Source organism: Rhinolophus hipposideros (genome assembly GCF_964194185.1).
Source record: "Rhinolophus hipposideros genome assembly, chromosome: 4".
NCBI classification, from domain to species: domain Eukaryota; kingdom Metazoa; phylum Chordata; class Mammalia; order Chiroptera; family Rhinolophidae; genus Rhinolophus; species Rhinolophus hipposideros.
Window position 1 is genome coordinate 49201941 of NC_138050.1, and position 16741 is coordinate 49218681.

Genomic DNA, 16741 nt, shown 5'->3' on the forward strand with positions numbered 1-16741 from the left:
AAAGACTAGTTACCACCACAGAAAAGTTCAAAGCCTACTTCTCTGGGAAGAAATACATTTACTGAGTGCGTTTTCTCTAGGCAGTGAGTTCAAGTTGAGGTGGAGAGAGGGGGGAGATTCCTTATAGTATTGTACTGTTTGAAATGTTTCAGAGAACATGTGCTTCTTTTGTCATTTTTAAGTAAATGAAATTAGAAAAATAACAGTAAATGAATGGTAGGGGCAGCCGGAGCGCATTGCACGTTTGCTGCCTTCCTTCTTTGTACTTGGGAGGTGCATGGCCAGAGTGCTGGGGCCATGTTGGCATTTGGTTTGGCCACTTGCTAGTTGTGTGATCTTGGCCAAGTTACACAACCGTTCTATGCTTGTTTCCTCACTGGTAAAACGGGGGTGACATTAGCTCCCACCTCAAAAAGTTCTCGGGAGGATTCAACAAGTTGATATTCACGGTGCACTTAAAACAGTTCCCAGCAGAGGGCACTTGCCCTCTTAGTCAGTTATGGTCAGTTACCATGACCATGGTTATTATGAACACAACTAGGAGGCACCGAGCATGAGGTGATGGTCTGAATCCTGGGGACAGTGACCTAACTTTGGAAGCCTCAGTTTTCTCATCTGTAAATTGGGAAGTAAATTGGGAAGACCAGTACAAATATTATAGGGTCGCTGTGGGAATTAAATGATGTATGGTGTATGCATAAATCCCTAAACGCAGTGCCTGGCACTCTGTATACACTCAGTAAGTGGAAGTAAATTTTTACAATGAAATTTTTATAATGGAAATTGAAGTTTTTCTATATTCTGTAGCAAAAAAGAAAGAAGAAAACAAAACAACCTCTTTCCAGTGATGTTGATTCCCCATGCTGTAGAGCTCCAGCTTTGTCAGCTGGCCCACTGAAAATACTCTCCTAAACGCTGCCTGGCCTTAATTTTTGAAGCAGTAAGCCATTTACACTTAGTGATGTCTGTTTATAAACACATTGGTTGGAGTTTTAACATTGTGCGTGTAAATGGAGGAGGTTGTCTGTCTTGGTTGCTGAGGTACCCCTGGCCTGGGACATTACCTCATACACAGCAGGGACAAATGAGTTTTTCTTGAATTATAGGAACAAATAAACCTAGGAAAAATCTAGAGGTGCCTTTTGCTTTGTTGAAGTTAGTGAATATTTTTGTCTGTTTAAGGTGTTCTGGAATGCTCTCCTGATACCAGGCAGACCTGGGTTCTAGTTCTGGCTCCACCCTGAGTGACCTCAGATAACTCCTGAAACTCAGGGGGCCTGTCTCCTCTTCATTAGTCTCTAAGGTTCCTTACAGCTCCACCATTCCACCACTCCAACAAGGAATTCCCTCTTGCACAGCTCTGAGTTTCAGAGCACTTGACAGTGAGCAATGAGGCGTTTCCCCCTCACTTGGAACTTACTGTAAGGCAATACAGTCACTTTGACCATCATATAAGGAAAAAGAACTGAAACAACTGTGTCTTACAATTCCATTGAGATGATTTCTGCTTATCTCTAGTTCCACTGTCAACTCCCAGTCCCCTGCAATGGGTTGGAACTGAGTGGCAAGCCCCCATTTGAGCCTACGAATATGGTTAGCGCACACATGACTTCAATGCAAAATCCACTGTGGAAACAATGAGAGAGAAACAGGACAAATGGAAAGTATGAGCACACATCAAAGGAGGGAAAGCTCTTGCCAGGCATGCATTGAAAAAGCAGTCTGTGTGACAGAAGGTGTCACACTGCTGAGCTGGAAAGGTGGAGAGGGTCAGCCTGAGAAAAGCAAACGCCCACATCCAGCAATGTTCGAGCAGACCCAGCAAACCCTGAAATGACTTTTTTCACAAACAACCATAGACAAAGCACTACCAGCTTTTCTCAGATTCCCTTGGTGACTCTGGGCTGGTCCTAGCAGCCTGATGAAAGGACGGCGCTGGCAGGGGCCTACCTTGCAGTGTGTGGTGCTGACAGGAAGTCCCACGTTGGAGGCGATCACCACTGTGAATGCTGAGGCCAGTTCAATAGTGAAGCCGCTGTGGAGGGAGCAGAAGGGACACATCACAGGCGCTCTTTGTGTCAGTCTCACTGACACCCCAGGGGTGCCAAAGTCTCACTAGAACATTCTTTGAATCGACTGTTGACTGCTGACTGGGCCAGATGACATTAACAGAATAAGAAACTGCTGTATAATGGCAACAATTCACACTAACGCTTTGCGTTATACTGTTTACAACCCTAAATAGCCTTGTTTTTCTGATAGCTTTCAAAAACCACCCACTGTAGTAACTGGGTCAGAAATGCCTGCTGTGTGAAAAATGGTAACTAAGTCATTTCTAAAGTGGCGTAGGAAAAACCATACTCTCATTTTAAAATGTATGCTTATTACAGAACAGTTAATTCTTTTCTCAGATTCTAATTTTTCTTCAAATCGATCTTGTAAAAGAATTATTACAATTAATTTCAAGAGGGGAAAGATTTCTTACAATAGGTAGTTCCAAGTTCTCTTGTAAGTTTGTTATTTAACCCCTAATCCAGCTGAAAGATACACAATATAAGGAGCACAGAGAAAACCATGTGGGAAAGTCTCCGAACCCCATCTTGGATGGTACAGGCACCCTCCCGGCTGCACAAAGTAACCTCCGAAGGGTGGCAGGTGACAGCTTCCTTCCAGCAGGTGGAGCTGACGTGGCAGAGAATTTTCGGGAAAGGCAGGCCCTGGGCCGGGGGTAGAGTTTGCGTCTCCCTCCCCACTTGCTCTCAGGAGCTCACACTGGGAAAGCCCACGAGTGGGAGTGGAAGGGCCTGCAGGGTGGGTGCCTTTTTCTGTTCCCTCTTGCTCTGCTTCAGCTTCTCCTTTCTTCTCTCCCCACCTCTCTCATTTTCTCTCCCTCATCTCAGTGCCACTGTGGATGGGGGCTGAGGAGCGTGAGGGAGGGGACGATAGGTGGCCAGCAAAGGTGGCGTGTGTGTGCGTGCCCTCTGCCTCCTCCTCACTGTGACCTCCTGCAGAGTGAGCGTGCTCAGGGGGTGGGGGCATGAGAGCAGCATGAGAGGACTTTTGGACATACCACAGGCCCCGGGGACCAGCCCTGCCACCCAGCCTGCACCTCCGGCTTACCTGGACGGCGTGATGGGAGTGAGGTCTTTCCCCATGGTCTGGATTACTCTTCTCCCCCAAACCCAGAGCCCTGTACAAATTCCAACTCCTCCATAAAACAGCAGCCAGACGGGAGTAGCTGCTTCTTGCAGGACTGCACCTTGTTCGTAAATCAGCCACAAAGCTACCAGGGGACCAATGGCATTACTGGGCAAAGAAAAAAAGTAGATGAATTGTACAAACATTGTACATACAAACGGCACCGTATACAATGCAGTGATTTCTCAGTCTTGAGAATAGCTGATCTTCCTGTATTTGTGGCTTGCTTATATAATCCATTGGTGATACAAAATGGTTTATTAATTTTTTTGTTGTGGTAAAAAAAATAACAGAAAATTTACCATCTTAGCCAGTATTGTTAAATATATTCGCATTATTGTGAAACAGATCTCCAGAACTTTTTCATCCTGCAAATCTGAAACTCTAGCCATTAAACAATAATTCCCTTTGTCCTCTGCCCCCAGGCCCTGGTAACTATTTGACTTTCTGTTTCTATGAATCTGACTACTTTAGGTACCTCATTTAAGTGGAATTATACAGCTTTTGTCTTTTGACATTGGCTTATTTCATGTAGCATAATGTCCTCAAGATTCATCCGTGTTATAATATGTGTCAGAATTTCCTTCCTTTTTAAGGCTGAATAATCCATCGTATGCATATACCACATTTTCTTTACCCATTCATTATCCACTGATGGGCATTTGAGTTGCTTCCACCTTTTGGCTATCGAGAATAATGCTGCTATGAACATGGGTGTGCAAATATTTCTTCGAGACCCTGCTGTCAATTCTTTTGGGTAAATAACCAGAAGTAGGATTGCTGGATCATAAGGTAGTCCTAATTTTAAATTTTTGAGGAATCTCCAGGCTGTTTTCCACAGTGGCTGTGCCATTTTACATTCCACTAACAGTGCACAAGAGTTCCAATTTCTCCACATCTTCACCAACACTTATTTTCCGTTCTTTTTAATAGAAGCCATTTTAATGGGCATGCGATTTATTAATTTTTTAGAAGTACTGAAAAAAAAATCACAAGAAGTGGACACAAAAAACAATTTCTTTCTTCTCTTCTTCTTTCCATTACTAGTATTAGCCATGTCAGGCCCCACACTGTGGGATCAAAAACAGTGCTAATCATTAGTTCTTACACCTACCCTGCGAATTAGGTATTGTCACTCCCACTTTACTGACAAGCAAACTGACACCAAAGTCACGTCGCTAGCAGGAGGCAGGATCGGGACATGAGCTCAGGACTCATTCAGGTACTCATGTTCTTCCCCCGAAACCTGCCATCATCACTCAGGCCCTTGGCAGCCACACCCTGACATTTTCAGGGGGTGCCACAACAGCTTTTTGTTTTTTTGTTTTTTTCAAATTTTAAATCAAGACTTTGTTCCTTTAGAACAATTTGAGGTTGCCAGAAAAACTGAGGGGAAGGTGCAGAGATTTCCCATAAAATCCCTGTTCCAACATGTGCACAACTTCCCTGCTTATCAATATCCCCAAGAGGGGAAGAACTGATATCTATTTTTTTTTTTTAATTTTGATTGGGGAACAGTGTGTTTCTCCAGGGCCCATCAGCTCCAAGTCGTTGTCCTTCAATCTAGTTGTGGAGGGCGCAGCTCAGCTCCAAGTCTAGTCGCCATTTTCAATCTTAGTTGCAGGGGGTGCAGCCCACCATCCCATGCGGGAATTGAACCAGCAATCTTGTGGTTGAGAGCTCGCGCTCTAACCAACTGAGCTATCCAGCTGCCCCTCTGACCGCTCAGCGGCTCGTTGTCTTCAATCTAGTTGTGGAGGGCACAGCTCACTGGCCCATGTAGGAATCGAACCATCAACACTATTGTTCAGAGCTCGCGCTCTAACCAAATGAGCCATCTGGCCACCCAAGCACTGATATCTTGACAATATTGAGACTTCCTATCCTTGAACATGGAAAATCTCTCCATTTATTTAGTTCTTTGATTTCATTCATCCGTTTTATAGTATTCCACATACAGATCTTTACATATTTTGTTAGATTTATACCTAAGTATTTCATTTTTAGGAGTGTTAATGTAAATAGTATTGTGTTTTAAATTTCAACTTCCGTCTGTTTATTGCTGGTATGTAGGAAAGCAATTGACTTCTGTATATCAACCTTATATCCTATAAGTGTTTACTAGTTCCAGGAGTTTTTTATTGATTCCTCAGATTTTCTACACAGATGATCATGTCATCTGAGGACAAAGATAGTTTTTATTTCTTCCTTCCCAATCACTATACCTTTTATTTCCTTTTCTTGTCCTGCTGCATTAGCTAGAACGTCAGGACAGCGTTGAAAAGGAGTGGTGAGAGGGGACAACATTGTCTTGCTCCTGATCTTAGTGAGGAAGCTTTCAGTTTCTCACCATTAAGTATGAGGTTAGCTGCAGGCTTTTTGTAGAGGAAGTTCCCCTCTATTCCTAATTTATTGAGGGTTTTTTTGATCATAAATAGGTGGTAGATTTTGTTAAATGCTTTTTCTGCATCTATTGATATGATCATGTGATGCTTTTTATTTTAGCCTACTGGTGTAATGGATCATATTAATTGATTTCTGAATGTTGAACCAGCCTTGCATACCTGTGATAAATCTCACTTGGTCATGGTGTGTAATTCTTTTTATACATTGTTGGGTTCCATTTGCTAATATTTTGTTAAGGATTTTTACATCTATGTTCATGAGAGATATTGGCCTGTAGTTTTGTTTTCTTGTAATGTCTTTGTCTGATTTTGGTAATAGGATAATTAATGCTGGCCTTATGGAATTAATTAGGAAGTATTCCCTCACTTCTATCCTCTAAAAGAGACCACAGAGTATTGGTCTCCTTAAATGTTGGTAGAATTCACCAGTGAACACAACTGGGCCTGGTGCTTTCTGTTTTGGAAGATTATTAATTATTGATTGAATTTCTTTAACAGATATAGATCTATTCAGATAGTATATTTATTCTTGTGTGAGTATTGGTAGATTGAATCATTCAAGGAATTGGTCCAATTTCATCTAGGTTATCAAATTTGTGCGCATAGAGTTGTTCACAGTAATCCTTTATCTTTTTAATGGCCATAGGATTATAGTGATGTCTCTTCTTTCATTTCTTATATTAGTAGCTTGTGTCCTCTCTCTCTTTCTTACTTAGCCTGGCTAGAAGCTTATCAACTTTGTTGATCTTTCAAAGAACAATCTTTTGTTTTCCTTGATTTTCTCTATTGATTTCCTGATTTCAATTTCATTGATTTCTGCTCTAATTCTTATTATTTTCTTCTGCTCATTTTGGATTTAGTTTGTGTCTCTTTTTCTAGTTTCCTAGGATGACTATTTAGATTATTGATTTTTTTTGTTCTTTTCTCAAATCTGTATTCAATGCTATACGTTTCCCTCTATGTACTGTTGTTGCTGCATCCCCAAATACTGATGCATGTTTTCATTTTCATCTGGTTTAAAATATTTTAAAATTTCTCTTGATATTTCATCTTTGATTCATGTGTTATTTAATAAGTGTGTTGTATAATCTCCAGGTATTTGGGGATTTCCAGATCATCTTTCTGTTATTGATTTAGTTTAATTTCACTGTGGTCTGAGAGCAGTCATTGTACTAGTTCTAGTCTTTTAAATGTGCTCAGGTATGTTTTACAGTCCAGAGTGTAGCCTATTTTGCTGAATGTTCCATATGAGCTTGAGAAGAACATGAATTCTCCTGTTGTTGCAGAAAGCTATAGAAGTAAACGCTATCCAGTTGACTGATGGTGTTGTCAAGTTCAACTAAGTCCTTACTGATTTTCTTGGACTGTCCATGTCTGCTCTGTAGGAAATTAATATAGCTACTCCTGCTTTCTTATGATTAGTGTTAGCATGGTATTAGGTTGGTACAAAAGTTACTGTGGTTTAAAAGGTTAAAAATAATTGAAAAAACTGCCATTACTTTTGCACCTACCTATTTTTCTCGTTGTGTTTATTTTTAACCTGTATGTATCTTCATATTTAAAGTGGGTTTCTTATAGACAACATATAGTTGGGGCTTGTTTTTTGATCCATTCTGACAATCTCTGTCCATTACTGGTGTATTTAAACCACTGACATTCAAAGTGATTACTGATATAGTTGGATTAATATCTATCATATTTGTTACTCTTCTATTTGTTGCCTTTATTCTTTGTTTCTATTTTACCTTCCACTTTCTTTTTTTTTTTACCCTTTATTGTTTAACTAAGCATTTTATATGATTCCATTTTCTCTCCTTTCTCAGCATATCAGTTACACTACTTTTTAAAAACTGTTTCTACCACTGGGTCCCCTTGGAGTCTTCAACTTTCAGACTTGTCTCCACTGAGCCTCTCAGAATTCATTATTACAGTCCAGATTTCCTACCGGGCACTGCAGTTTCCTCTCGTGAGCCTTTGTGACACCCTGTCTCTTCAATCTTGGGAGCAGTGGTTTGCCCTGTGTCCTCCTCTCTCTTCTTGATCCAAGAACAGTTGTTGATTTTTCAGTCGGTTCAGTTTTTCCCTTGTTTTTAGGATGAAGTCACAACTTCCAAGCTCCTTACATGCAGAATCACACACAGGCTTTTAACGGTTTCTGTAGCTCATCTCCTCCTCACAGCTCAGTCTACACTCTGTGTAGACAGAGTGTGGGTTCAGAGTCACAAAGAACTGCCTCACAGGTCTGCTTCTCTCTCGCTGTGTTATTTTGGGCATAAAATGTCACATATCTGAGCTTCCGGTTTCTTATCTTTGACAGATACTACTTATGACCTAAAGGGCTGTTCTGAGAAGGATTAGAAAAAGTTACCAATGGTTTAGCACTGAGGCCTGGTACAAACTTAACAACCTTTGTTGAATGAACAGATGCCCCCTCTTCACTGTCACATTATTATTTCTAGAACCTTGCCTTTATCAGACCATATCCCTACTCAAAAGCCTCAAAAGTGCAAGCAATTGCTCTAAACTCTGGTTACCTATACAGTTAAGGCTTATTCTTCCTTTGGCCTTGAAATACTGTTTTGGGTGGTTTGTTGCTTTTCCATCTATATGTATTTCTTATCTCCCTGGCTGGAATTTAAATTCCTAAAAAACCCAATTAGTAACACTTTGCAAGTACCAGGCCTTCAATAAAGAATTCTTGACAAGGAGGAAGAGGAAATGGGGTGGGTCTGGGGGAAGGAGGGCAGTCAAAAACTTAAGACAGGACAGAACATCGTTCCTTAAACAAAATAACATGGCAGCACCTATGTAACACTGAGCAGGACCAAAGATGTTCATGCCTCTGGTCTGGCGGAAAGACTTCTTTTAAAAAGAACAGGAATGCAGTTGCACATGGGTAGACACTGTATGGAAACTCACAGCTGTAAAATGGACAGTCATCTACCTGGGCAATACAAGATGCAACAATAGCAAATTTTCCTGATTTGGACAGAAACATTAGTCCTGCATAATCATTATGATAATAGTAATAGTGAAAATGTATAGATACTGATTATGAGAGGAGCACTGCCCTAACACCTTATATAAAGTATTTCACTTAATCCTCATGGAATCCCCATGAGGTTGGTACTAGTTTTACCCCCATTTTACATATTGGGACACTGAGGCTTTGGGAAAATCAAGTGACATCACTTACTAGCTATGCAGCCAGTAAGAGGAGAATAGAGACTCTCTACATATTTTCTACATGTTCCAGGCCTGCATGATCTGTTGACCTTATAGTCTACACTCTCCCTCCGTGGCCTCCTTGCTCTACATAGAATACACCAGGCATAGTCCTGCCTCAGGCCTTTGCACCTGCTGTTCCCTCTTCTGGGAATGCTCCTCCCACAGATGCCACGAGGCTGGCTCTCTTCACCCCTTGAGATCTCACTCAGCAAGCCCTTAGTTGAGCAGCCTAACCAACACGGCGGTCCTCCAGATGCTCCCATCACCCTTTCCACTGTACTTTTCCCTTTGACATTTCTCGCTGTCTAGCCCATTATTTGTTTATTGTCTGCGCCCCACCCCCCACCTTACTGGCAGGGATTTTTGTCCATGTTGTTTGCTACTGTATCCCAGCTCCCAGAACGGCAGGCCCTCAATACATACTTGTTGAATGAATGAATGTACTTACCTTACGTCATTGCCACCGTGAGCAAAGGATCCAAAACAGGCAGTAAGGACTTGCAGAAAATGGAACAGGAGGTGGACCTCGGAAGTGTCCTTCTCCTCCTTTTCTTCTTCCACAGGGTCCTCTCGAGGCTGGGCAGGATCTGTCAGCTCAGATGCCAGCTTCATTTCCACACCTCCCTCCTCTGCCTCTATCTCAGCTTCTGCTACCGCATTGCAGTAGCTCGAGTAGCTGTCATAGCGCAGTCTCTTTTTAGAATAGGACACGGTGTCACCCACCAGCTTTTCACTATCCTCGGGTGCAGATGATGAGTCAGCAGTTTTAAAAGTCGAGTGGACTGGCATTCCACAAATGGCCGCGGTATAGCAAGTGTAACTGTTGTTTCTTCGCAGGAACCGGTAGTTGTTTTCCTGTGCAGGCTTCTCCTCCGGGCCCCTGTCTGTGTGAATTTTGTGCAGCAAGTCTTTGTAGAGCCCCGAATCTTTGTGTACAGTGTGATAGACGTGCCCGTCACTCCTCGTGTGGCCATCAAAGCCAAAGGTGCCGTTGGAGATGGGCGACTTCGTCGTCATGGAGAGTGCCCTTCCTGAAAAGGGTTTTAAAAAGTCTTATTTTCTAGCCTTTCAAATACAAATCATGTCTGGAAGAAAATATACTCTCCATGGGTTCATAATGATAATCTCTAGAAAGTTGGATTAAGGGTGATTTAAATTTTTTTCCACGGGCCTTATATTCTAAATTAACTTTATTATAAAGGACATGTAGTATGGCTAAAATAAAAAAGGAAACTTGGACACATACTACAAAAGGGTAAAACTGGTAACATGGTATTTTTAAAATGCTGTTATTTAGTTTCTCCTAAGAAGTGTCTTCCAGAGATTACTACGGCATTCTTTCCTGTTTCTAGTAAACAGTAAAGGGAGAATCCTTATAAAGAACTTATTTTAGAAAAACTTCATACACAAGGGGAAAAACCCAGCTCACTGTGAGACAGATATTCTAGGTGCTCCTTAAAAGGCCAATCAGGACTGTCAAAGGCAGTATCTGTCAGATTAGTGGGGCAAAAGTATTTTGCTTTCTTTGGGCCAAATCTGAGACCGCACCTATGGAAAGCAGATGCCAGAGCCCCACCTTGCAAGGAGGTGGGGAGCTGCCCTGACAGGCCTGGCAGAGGCTGGTGCTGGCCCATCTCTGTCCACAAACATTACGAGACAAAAGGACACTCCCAGGACGGTCTTGATGTTTTCTGATGTTTCTGTGATTCTATGGTGGGATGACCACCTTGGTTCCAATTCTATTTTTCTCTTTTCATCTTCTACCATGAAGGCAGCCGTGTTAAGCTGGATAAGCCAGACTTTGACAGTGAGGTAACTCCACAACATGGATGGCATGCATATGCAGCTAAGCGAGCTCCACACAGGCACCGTGTGTGCCCTTGGTGCTGCCGATAGGACTATAAATAGCTCTTGGAAGAAAAGCACAGGACCAGAGTAAACCTGCTCTGCTGACTGAATGGTCTCCAGAGGCCTCTTTAGCCTCTGGGTTTTCTTTCTCAAAACATAGAACTGGGGGATACTTTTGTGCATTAAAACCTAACTGCCCCCATGCGGGCCCAGCTCGTTACCCCCGAGGAACCGCTCTCTGCTGCCATGCATGCCCCAGCCCTCGAGTGGGTCTTACCGTAGGAGGCCCGGGGGTGGTTTCCTGCTGATGTGCCTTCTGACGTTCCAGACGTCTCCCCAGCTGAGCCCGTGAGAGGGAGGGTGCTGTCGTCACTAGCCTTGGCACCAGGCAGCTCTTTAAATACTGGTGACTCTATTTCCTGAATTTTACTGAGGCTTTCATCAGAGACTCGTGATAAAGCACCTTCTTTTTGTAATTTGCCTAAAGAAAACAGAGTCATAACTGAAAAATTTGGAAGAGAATTCTTGTTATTGACACATGAATATACAAAATGAATATTTATCTTTACGTTTTGGTACTTACTTTGGAAATGAAACAAAAAAGTTATAGCTAGATAGAAAGAATGAAGTGGAGAGTTCAATTGATTATCTGGGAAGCCCAAGCCAGAAAATTAGTTATTGAGGAAAAGATGGGGGCTTCGGGCCTGAGTCATCTCATCCAAAACCAAGAAAGAAGAAAGGGTTAGACCTGACCCTCAGGGTCCCTTCCAGGGCTAACACTGTAATTCTACAAGCATTTAGATTGGCTTTCTATTTTCTTAAACTAACCTCAGAATCTAACCACTGAAATGTTTCTCCCTTTTGTCTTCATAGATATTGTTACAGTCTATTTGGTTTTCTTCTGTTCAATAAATTATGGGTCTCAGATTTCTTCAGGTCACCAAATTTTAGGAAACAAGTAAATCATTTTCCTCAAAAGGAACAGAGGAGATCCTACTTACTTTTAAAAATCCTTTATTTTCAAAAGAAACAAGGGACTTTTTAAAAAGCGGTTTTAAAGCTCAACAGCATTCTTTTTAATCAAATCTGATATGTGATGCTGCTGATTTAACGATCTTGCTGCTTGCAAATTTTCCTAAGCAAATTTCTAAGCTCTCACCTACAGAAGTGAAATGGAAATGCTCTTCTATATAAATTTTAAAAGCACCTTGTCTAAATCTACAAAGTACCCTGCTGGGATTTTTTTTTTTTAATTGTATGAAATCTATAGATCAATTTGAGAAGAACTGACATCTTAACTGAGTCTTCCAATTCATGAGCATGGGATGTCTTATTTGTTTTGGTCTTCTTTGAAATATGGGTTTTCAAATTCGGATATATCCATATTGAAACGATTGTAAGGTACATTCTGTGGCCAAAAGTAGATACTTCTTTTCTTTTGAGAGCCCTGTAAAAACATGTGGACTCAAGGCCTGGAATTCAATTATTTTGCTACTGACAGGAAAATAGCTCCGGCAACTTTCTAAGCCATATTCTTCTTCATTTTTTAAAACTTGTTTTTATTGAGGTATAATTTACATACAATAAAATTCGTACATTTAAAATATATAGGTGGATGACCTGGGGCAACAAATGACTCCACCCTACAACCAGTCCCCCAGTGAAGACAGGGTACATTTCCACGACCCGAAAAGTTCCCGCGTGTCCCTTTGCAGTCAGTCTCCTGTAACCGACCCCCACTGGCCTCAGCAAGCAGTGATTTCTATCGCTATAAATTAATTTTCACTGGAATCACATAGTATGTACTCTTTTGTATCTGGCTTATTTAGCTCAACATAAGGTCTGTGAAATTTGTTATGTTGCTGCGCCTACCAATAGTTCACTGTCTGTATTGCTAAGTACTGCTCTACTGTCTGAGAACCACAATGTGGTTATCTATTCACCTGTTAATGAGCATTTGGGTTGTTTCCAGTTTTTCGCTATTATGACTTAACAATGTGTGCACAAGTCTTTTCATGAACAAATATTTTCATTGCTCTTGAAACCGAGAAGAGCACAGAAGTGGAATTACTGGGTCATATGGTAAATGTATGCTTAACTTTATAGGATACTGCTAAACTAATTTTCAAAATGATTGTACCATTTTACGTTTAACCATAAATAAATGTATGAGTATTCCAGTTATTGCACTTATTTACCAACACTTGATAAATGCTAGTCTTTTTGTTATTGGTTTTTGCAGGGGTGAAGTGATATTTTGTTGTGGTGTTAATCTGCATTTCCCTGAAGACTAATGTTTTCCATCAGGTTGGTAGAACTTAACTGCATAATTAACTTGCAGTTATCCACGGCAACTGGGACCTTACTGCTCCCCTGGGTCACAGTTATCAATAAAAAGTTTGAGCCAGAAAGCAGTCTGGAACCAAGAGATAAGGACTGGGCCTGTATCTCAGTGTATGTTCTAGAGTTATCCATGCTTCCATTCCCCCTGTTAGGTAAGGATAATTATAGATTACATCTGAAGTCTCGGGAATTGGGAGCATTTTTGTAAATCAGAAGAATGAAAAAGCCCTTACCTGCTATTTTCCTCCGCATCCAGGGACACACAAAGAGCCACACAAAAAAGGCAAAAAGCAGTGCTACACCAAACGAGATGAGTGCTATCGCCCAAATGGGAAGGACCAGGCCAAGTACTGAGAAATAAAAAGAACAGCAGTGGTGTCAGTGGGTACTTTCTGAAAGGTCAAGCCTCATGTCAACATGCTTTCCATTCCCCAAACCTAAAACGAATCACCTGGATTTTGTATTTAATGAGACTCTCAACCACAGAACTGGGCTATACTTTTTGAGATAGAAAACTGTGAGTTTAAGCCACACTACAGGTTTTGAATCTGTAGTTAAACGGGTTAGTAATCTAATTATTAAAATTTTACAAATTTGGCACAAGCAGCATATTCAGTTGGCAATAAAACCATTTGCATATTATTTCAATATCTAAATTCCCAAGTGGACAAACGTGGCTAAGGAAGGAGTCCGCCATCTTGTGTCCTAACAGCCAGCCCGTTCCCAGGGGCTGGAAGAAAAGAAACAGGTCTGGAACGCTGCACAGAGCCGCTGACTGCTGCCTCTTCTGGTTTCTCAGTAGTCAGCAGCGTTGCTTTAAATGGACATGACGCTCTGACCACATACACTTAACTTTTTAAAAATCAGTTGAGAAATAAAAGTTTTTAAAAAGGACATTGACCTTCAAACTCAACTCTTTGCAATGTCAAGTCAGGGAATTACAACCTAGAAAAAAACCTTTCATTTAACAATCCAGTGAGACACACTAAATTGCAATTACATTAGCCAAAAAAAGGGTAGGAGTGCACACAGTTTAGGAACATCGTATTTTCCTAGCACTGTAATGTCTCCAGAACTTATCACTCTGAATTTTGTACATCTTCTGTCACTGGTGGCAACAGGCACACTTCACACACATTCACAGAGGTACTACTTCAACATGCACAGGAACACAAGATATGCATACAAGGATTCCCACAATAGCACTACTTGTAATAGTAACAATTTATAAGACAACTAACATACATGCACCATTATGGAAATGTGAAATAATTGTAGTCCATAGTCATAAACACGAGGTATATGTACTGGTAAGGAGAGAGGCCCAAGATCTATTAGGTTGGTGCAAGAGTAATTGTGGTTTTTGTACTTGTTTTTTTTTAACCTTTTAAACCACAATTACTTTTGTACCAACCTAATAGTAGTTAAGTAAGAAAGGCTGCTGGTTGGATGATGGCATGAGCAGCATGATCCAATTCACGTTTTAAAAAGATAACCACCTCAACCTCACATTTACGCTCCTACCATATGTGTGAATATATAAAGTTCTGGAAAGATACAATGATTACTCCTGTGGAGAGATGGGAAACAAGAGGGGGCTTTCACTTCTTGCTACATATACTTTGGTACTGTTAGCTTTAAAAATATATAATAAGCACGTCACTTTTGTAAGTTGTTCAAAGTTTTTAAAAGCATTATAGGAGTGAACTGTTTAAAATTCTGCCCTTTGACTGAATAACTCTTTAATCATGCAGGCTTGTTACACGGTTAACCATTTTATACAAACCAACTCAGAGTTACTCAATGAAAGTATTATTAAACATTTTGGTAATTGCAAAAGGTAGACTAGGTAGTTAATACTATAAATGGGGAGTCAGAATTAGCATATATAAAACCAGAATCACCTAACTTAATTGAAGCTAAGGGCTCACTCGTGGGAATACAGACACTTATGGGCTAGCCTGTTCCACTTCCAAACTCCCGGGTACATCAGAAAGCTGGGGACTCATGAGGGGCTGCGCCGTGTTAGCTGACAGCCAGCTCCAGCCCGGGCTCTGCTCCAGACTCTGCCCTACAATCCGAAGCTTGGAGCCGCTTATAAAACCGCGGGGCCTGACCTCACCAGGCCATTCCTTTGGGCCATGGCTTCCTGGCTTCTGCTTTGTATCTTAACGTCAGTGTCTTAATACATGTGATAAAGAATCACTCCAAAGCTGTATCTTGCCAAACTGAGTGGTAACTGTTAATTACCAACATCAAACTGACCAACTAACATCAACACCAGTCACTCTTACAGCTTAAAAATATTTGGTTTTTGAAGAGGTTTCCTGTTTCCTTTGTGGCTCCTGGTTTAGTTGATGGTAAAATTGCTAACTGTGCTACTTTTGGCTTCATTGTGTTAACCTGATCTAAGAGAGGCAAACCCTGGATGCTGTGGGGAAAGAGAAACCATCTGGGAGATATATAAATGAGTGAACCCTTTTGCTCTCAGGCCCTCTTTTTTCCATTCATGTGGAGCAGAACCCACAACAAAAGCAGAGAAGGGCTGCTTTCTGGGCTCCTTCCAAGCCCATCTCCATGCTCTCTACTGGGGTCAAGTGGGATTCTAGAGGGTCAGAACCAACATCGGAAAGGGAGAAACTGAGTTTGGTTACAAAACGTTTGACCCTTTGTTTAGATAGTAAGACACAATGTCACCTGCTCCTTGAAACTATGAGAACCACCTTTGCCATTGGTCTGGCGTGGGACATGGCCAGAAATCTGTGAAGTCACCCTCCCAGTCACAAGGAAAGAGCAAGGGCTACACACATTCCTGAGGACAGAAGGTGAGTGGGGAGGAGACAGAGTAAACACCAAGGAGGAAAAGAGTGAAGGAATGCAGGAAAATAGAGGGAAAGTCGTTGACAGTGAGTAAAATAGGAGGGAGAACAGAATGGGGCGGAATCTGGATTTGTACCAAATTATCCCAGCAAGTTACTAATGTAACAGAACATCAAAAGAACATGGGGATTTACTTTTAAAGCCCGCATATGAGAAATGCAAACTGACAATTATGTTATAAATAACTCTAAATTGTGCTCAATATATATAACCAAGTTTCATGGATTAAAAAAATAATTAAATACAAAAATTCAGCATAGAAAAGTACTTGAATCAATGTACATCCAAAGGAAAACGAGTTTTCTTCTGAAAAATTTGAGGTTGATTTATATATAACAACCTTCTTGAAAAAAATACTTTGTATTGACTTTCCTCCCCTGAGGATCTCAAAATGTTTTCCAAGAATTACACCTGAAAGGGCCGTAAAGCACGGCACGCACTTCTCTCTTGGACAGGCAAAGGAGGACACAACTTGAACTGCTCCAGTTCCCTCAGCCAAAAGTGGCTGCCAGGAACCAACTCTGGGCGCACTCAACCCCAGTCCTCAGCTCCAGCCACTCAACGGACTTCCATCTCCAGCTCATTCTGTTTTCTGAACAGCAGAGAGATGATGACTAGTGATTTAGCTCTAACCTCAAGCATTTTTACAATTCTATTCCAAGTCCCCCACAGATCAGAAGATTCAAGTGACTCAGGGAAGAAGCAAATAGAACTTTCTAGAAACAGTCTTCCAGAGTCATCATTTTGTTACACCTCTTGTTTTTCATATACAACAATCATTATTAGACTCTATAAAAGAAATAAAACTTCTATACAACCAGTAAGTCTTTAGTTCATAT

The 16741-nt window shown here is 41.2% G+C and overlaps 1 protein-coding gene across 10 annotated transcripts in view; it reads right to left on the bottom strand.

Annotated features, from left to right (window-relative positions):
- The window catches only part of SLC20A2 (solute carrier family 20 member 2), a 104918-nt gene that overhangs the window by 4440 nt on the left and 83737 nt on the right, over positions 1-16741 (bottom strand). For all 10 annotated transcript variants that reach the window (XM_081047010.1, XM_081047011.1, XM_081047007.1 and 7 more), the window contains 5 exons: positions 13256-13372; positions 10957-11160; positions 9280-9862; positions 3121-3306; positions 1951-2035 (listed from right to left, as the gene is read on the bottom strand). In XM_081047010.1, coding sequence (XP_080903136.1) covers positions 1951-2035; positions 3121-3306; positions 9280-9862; positions 10957-11160; positions 13256-13372 — 1175 coding nt within the window. The remainder of the gene's footprint in view (positions 1-1950; positions 2036-3120; positions 3307-9279; positions 9863-10956; positions 11161-13255; positions 13373-16741) is intronic.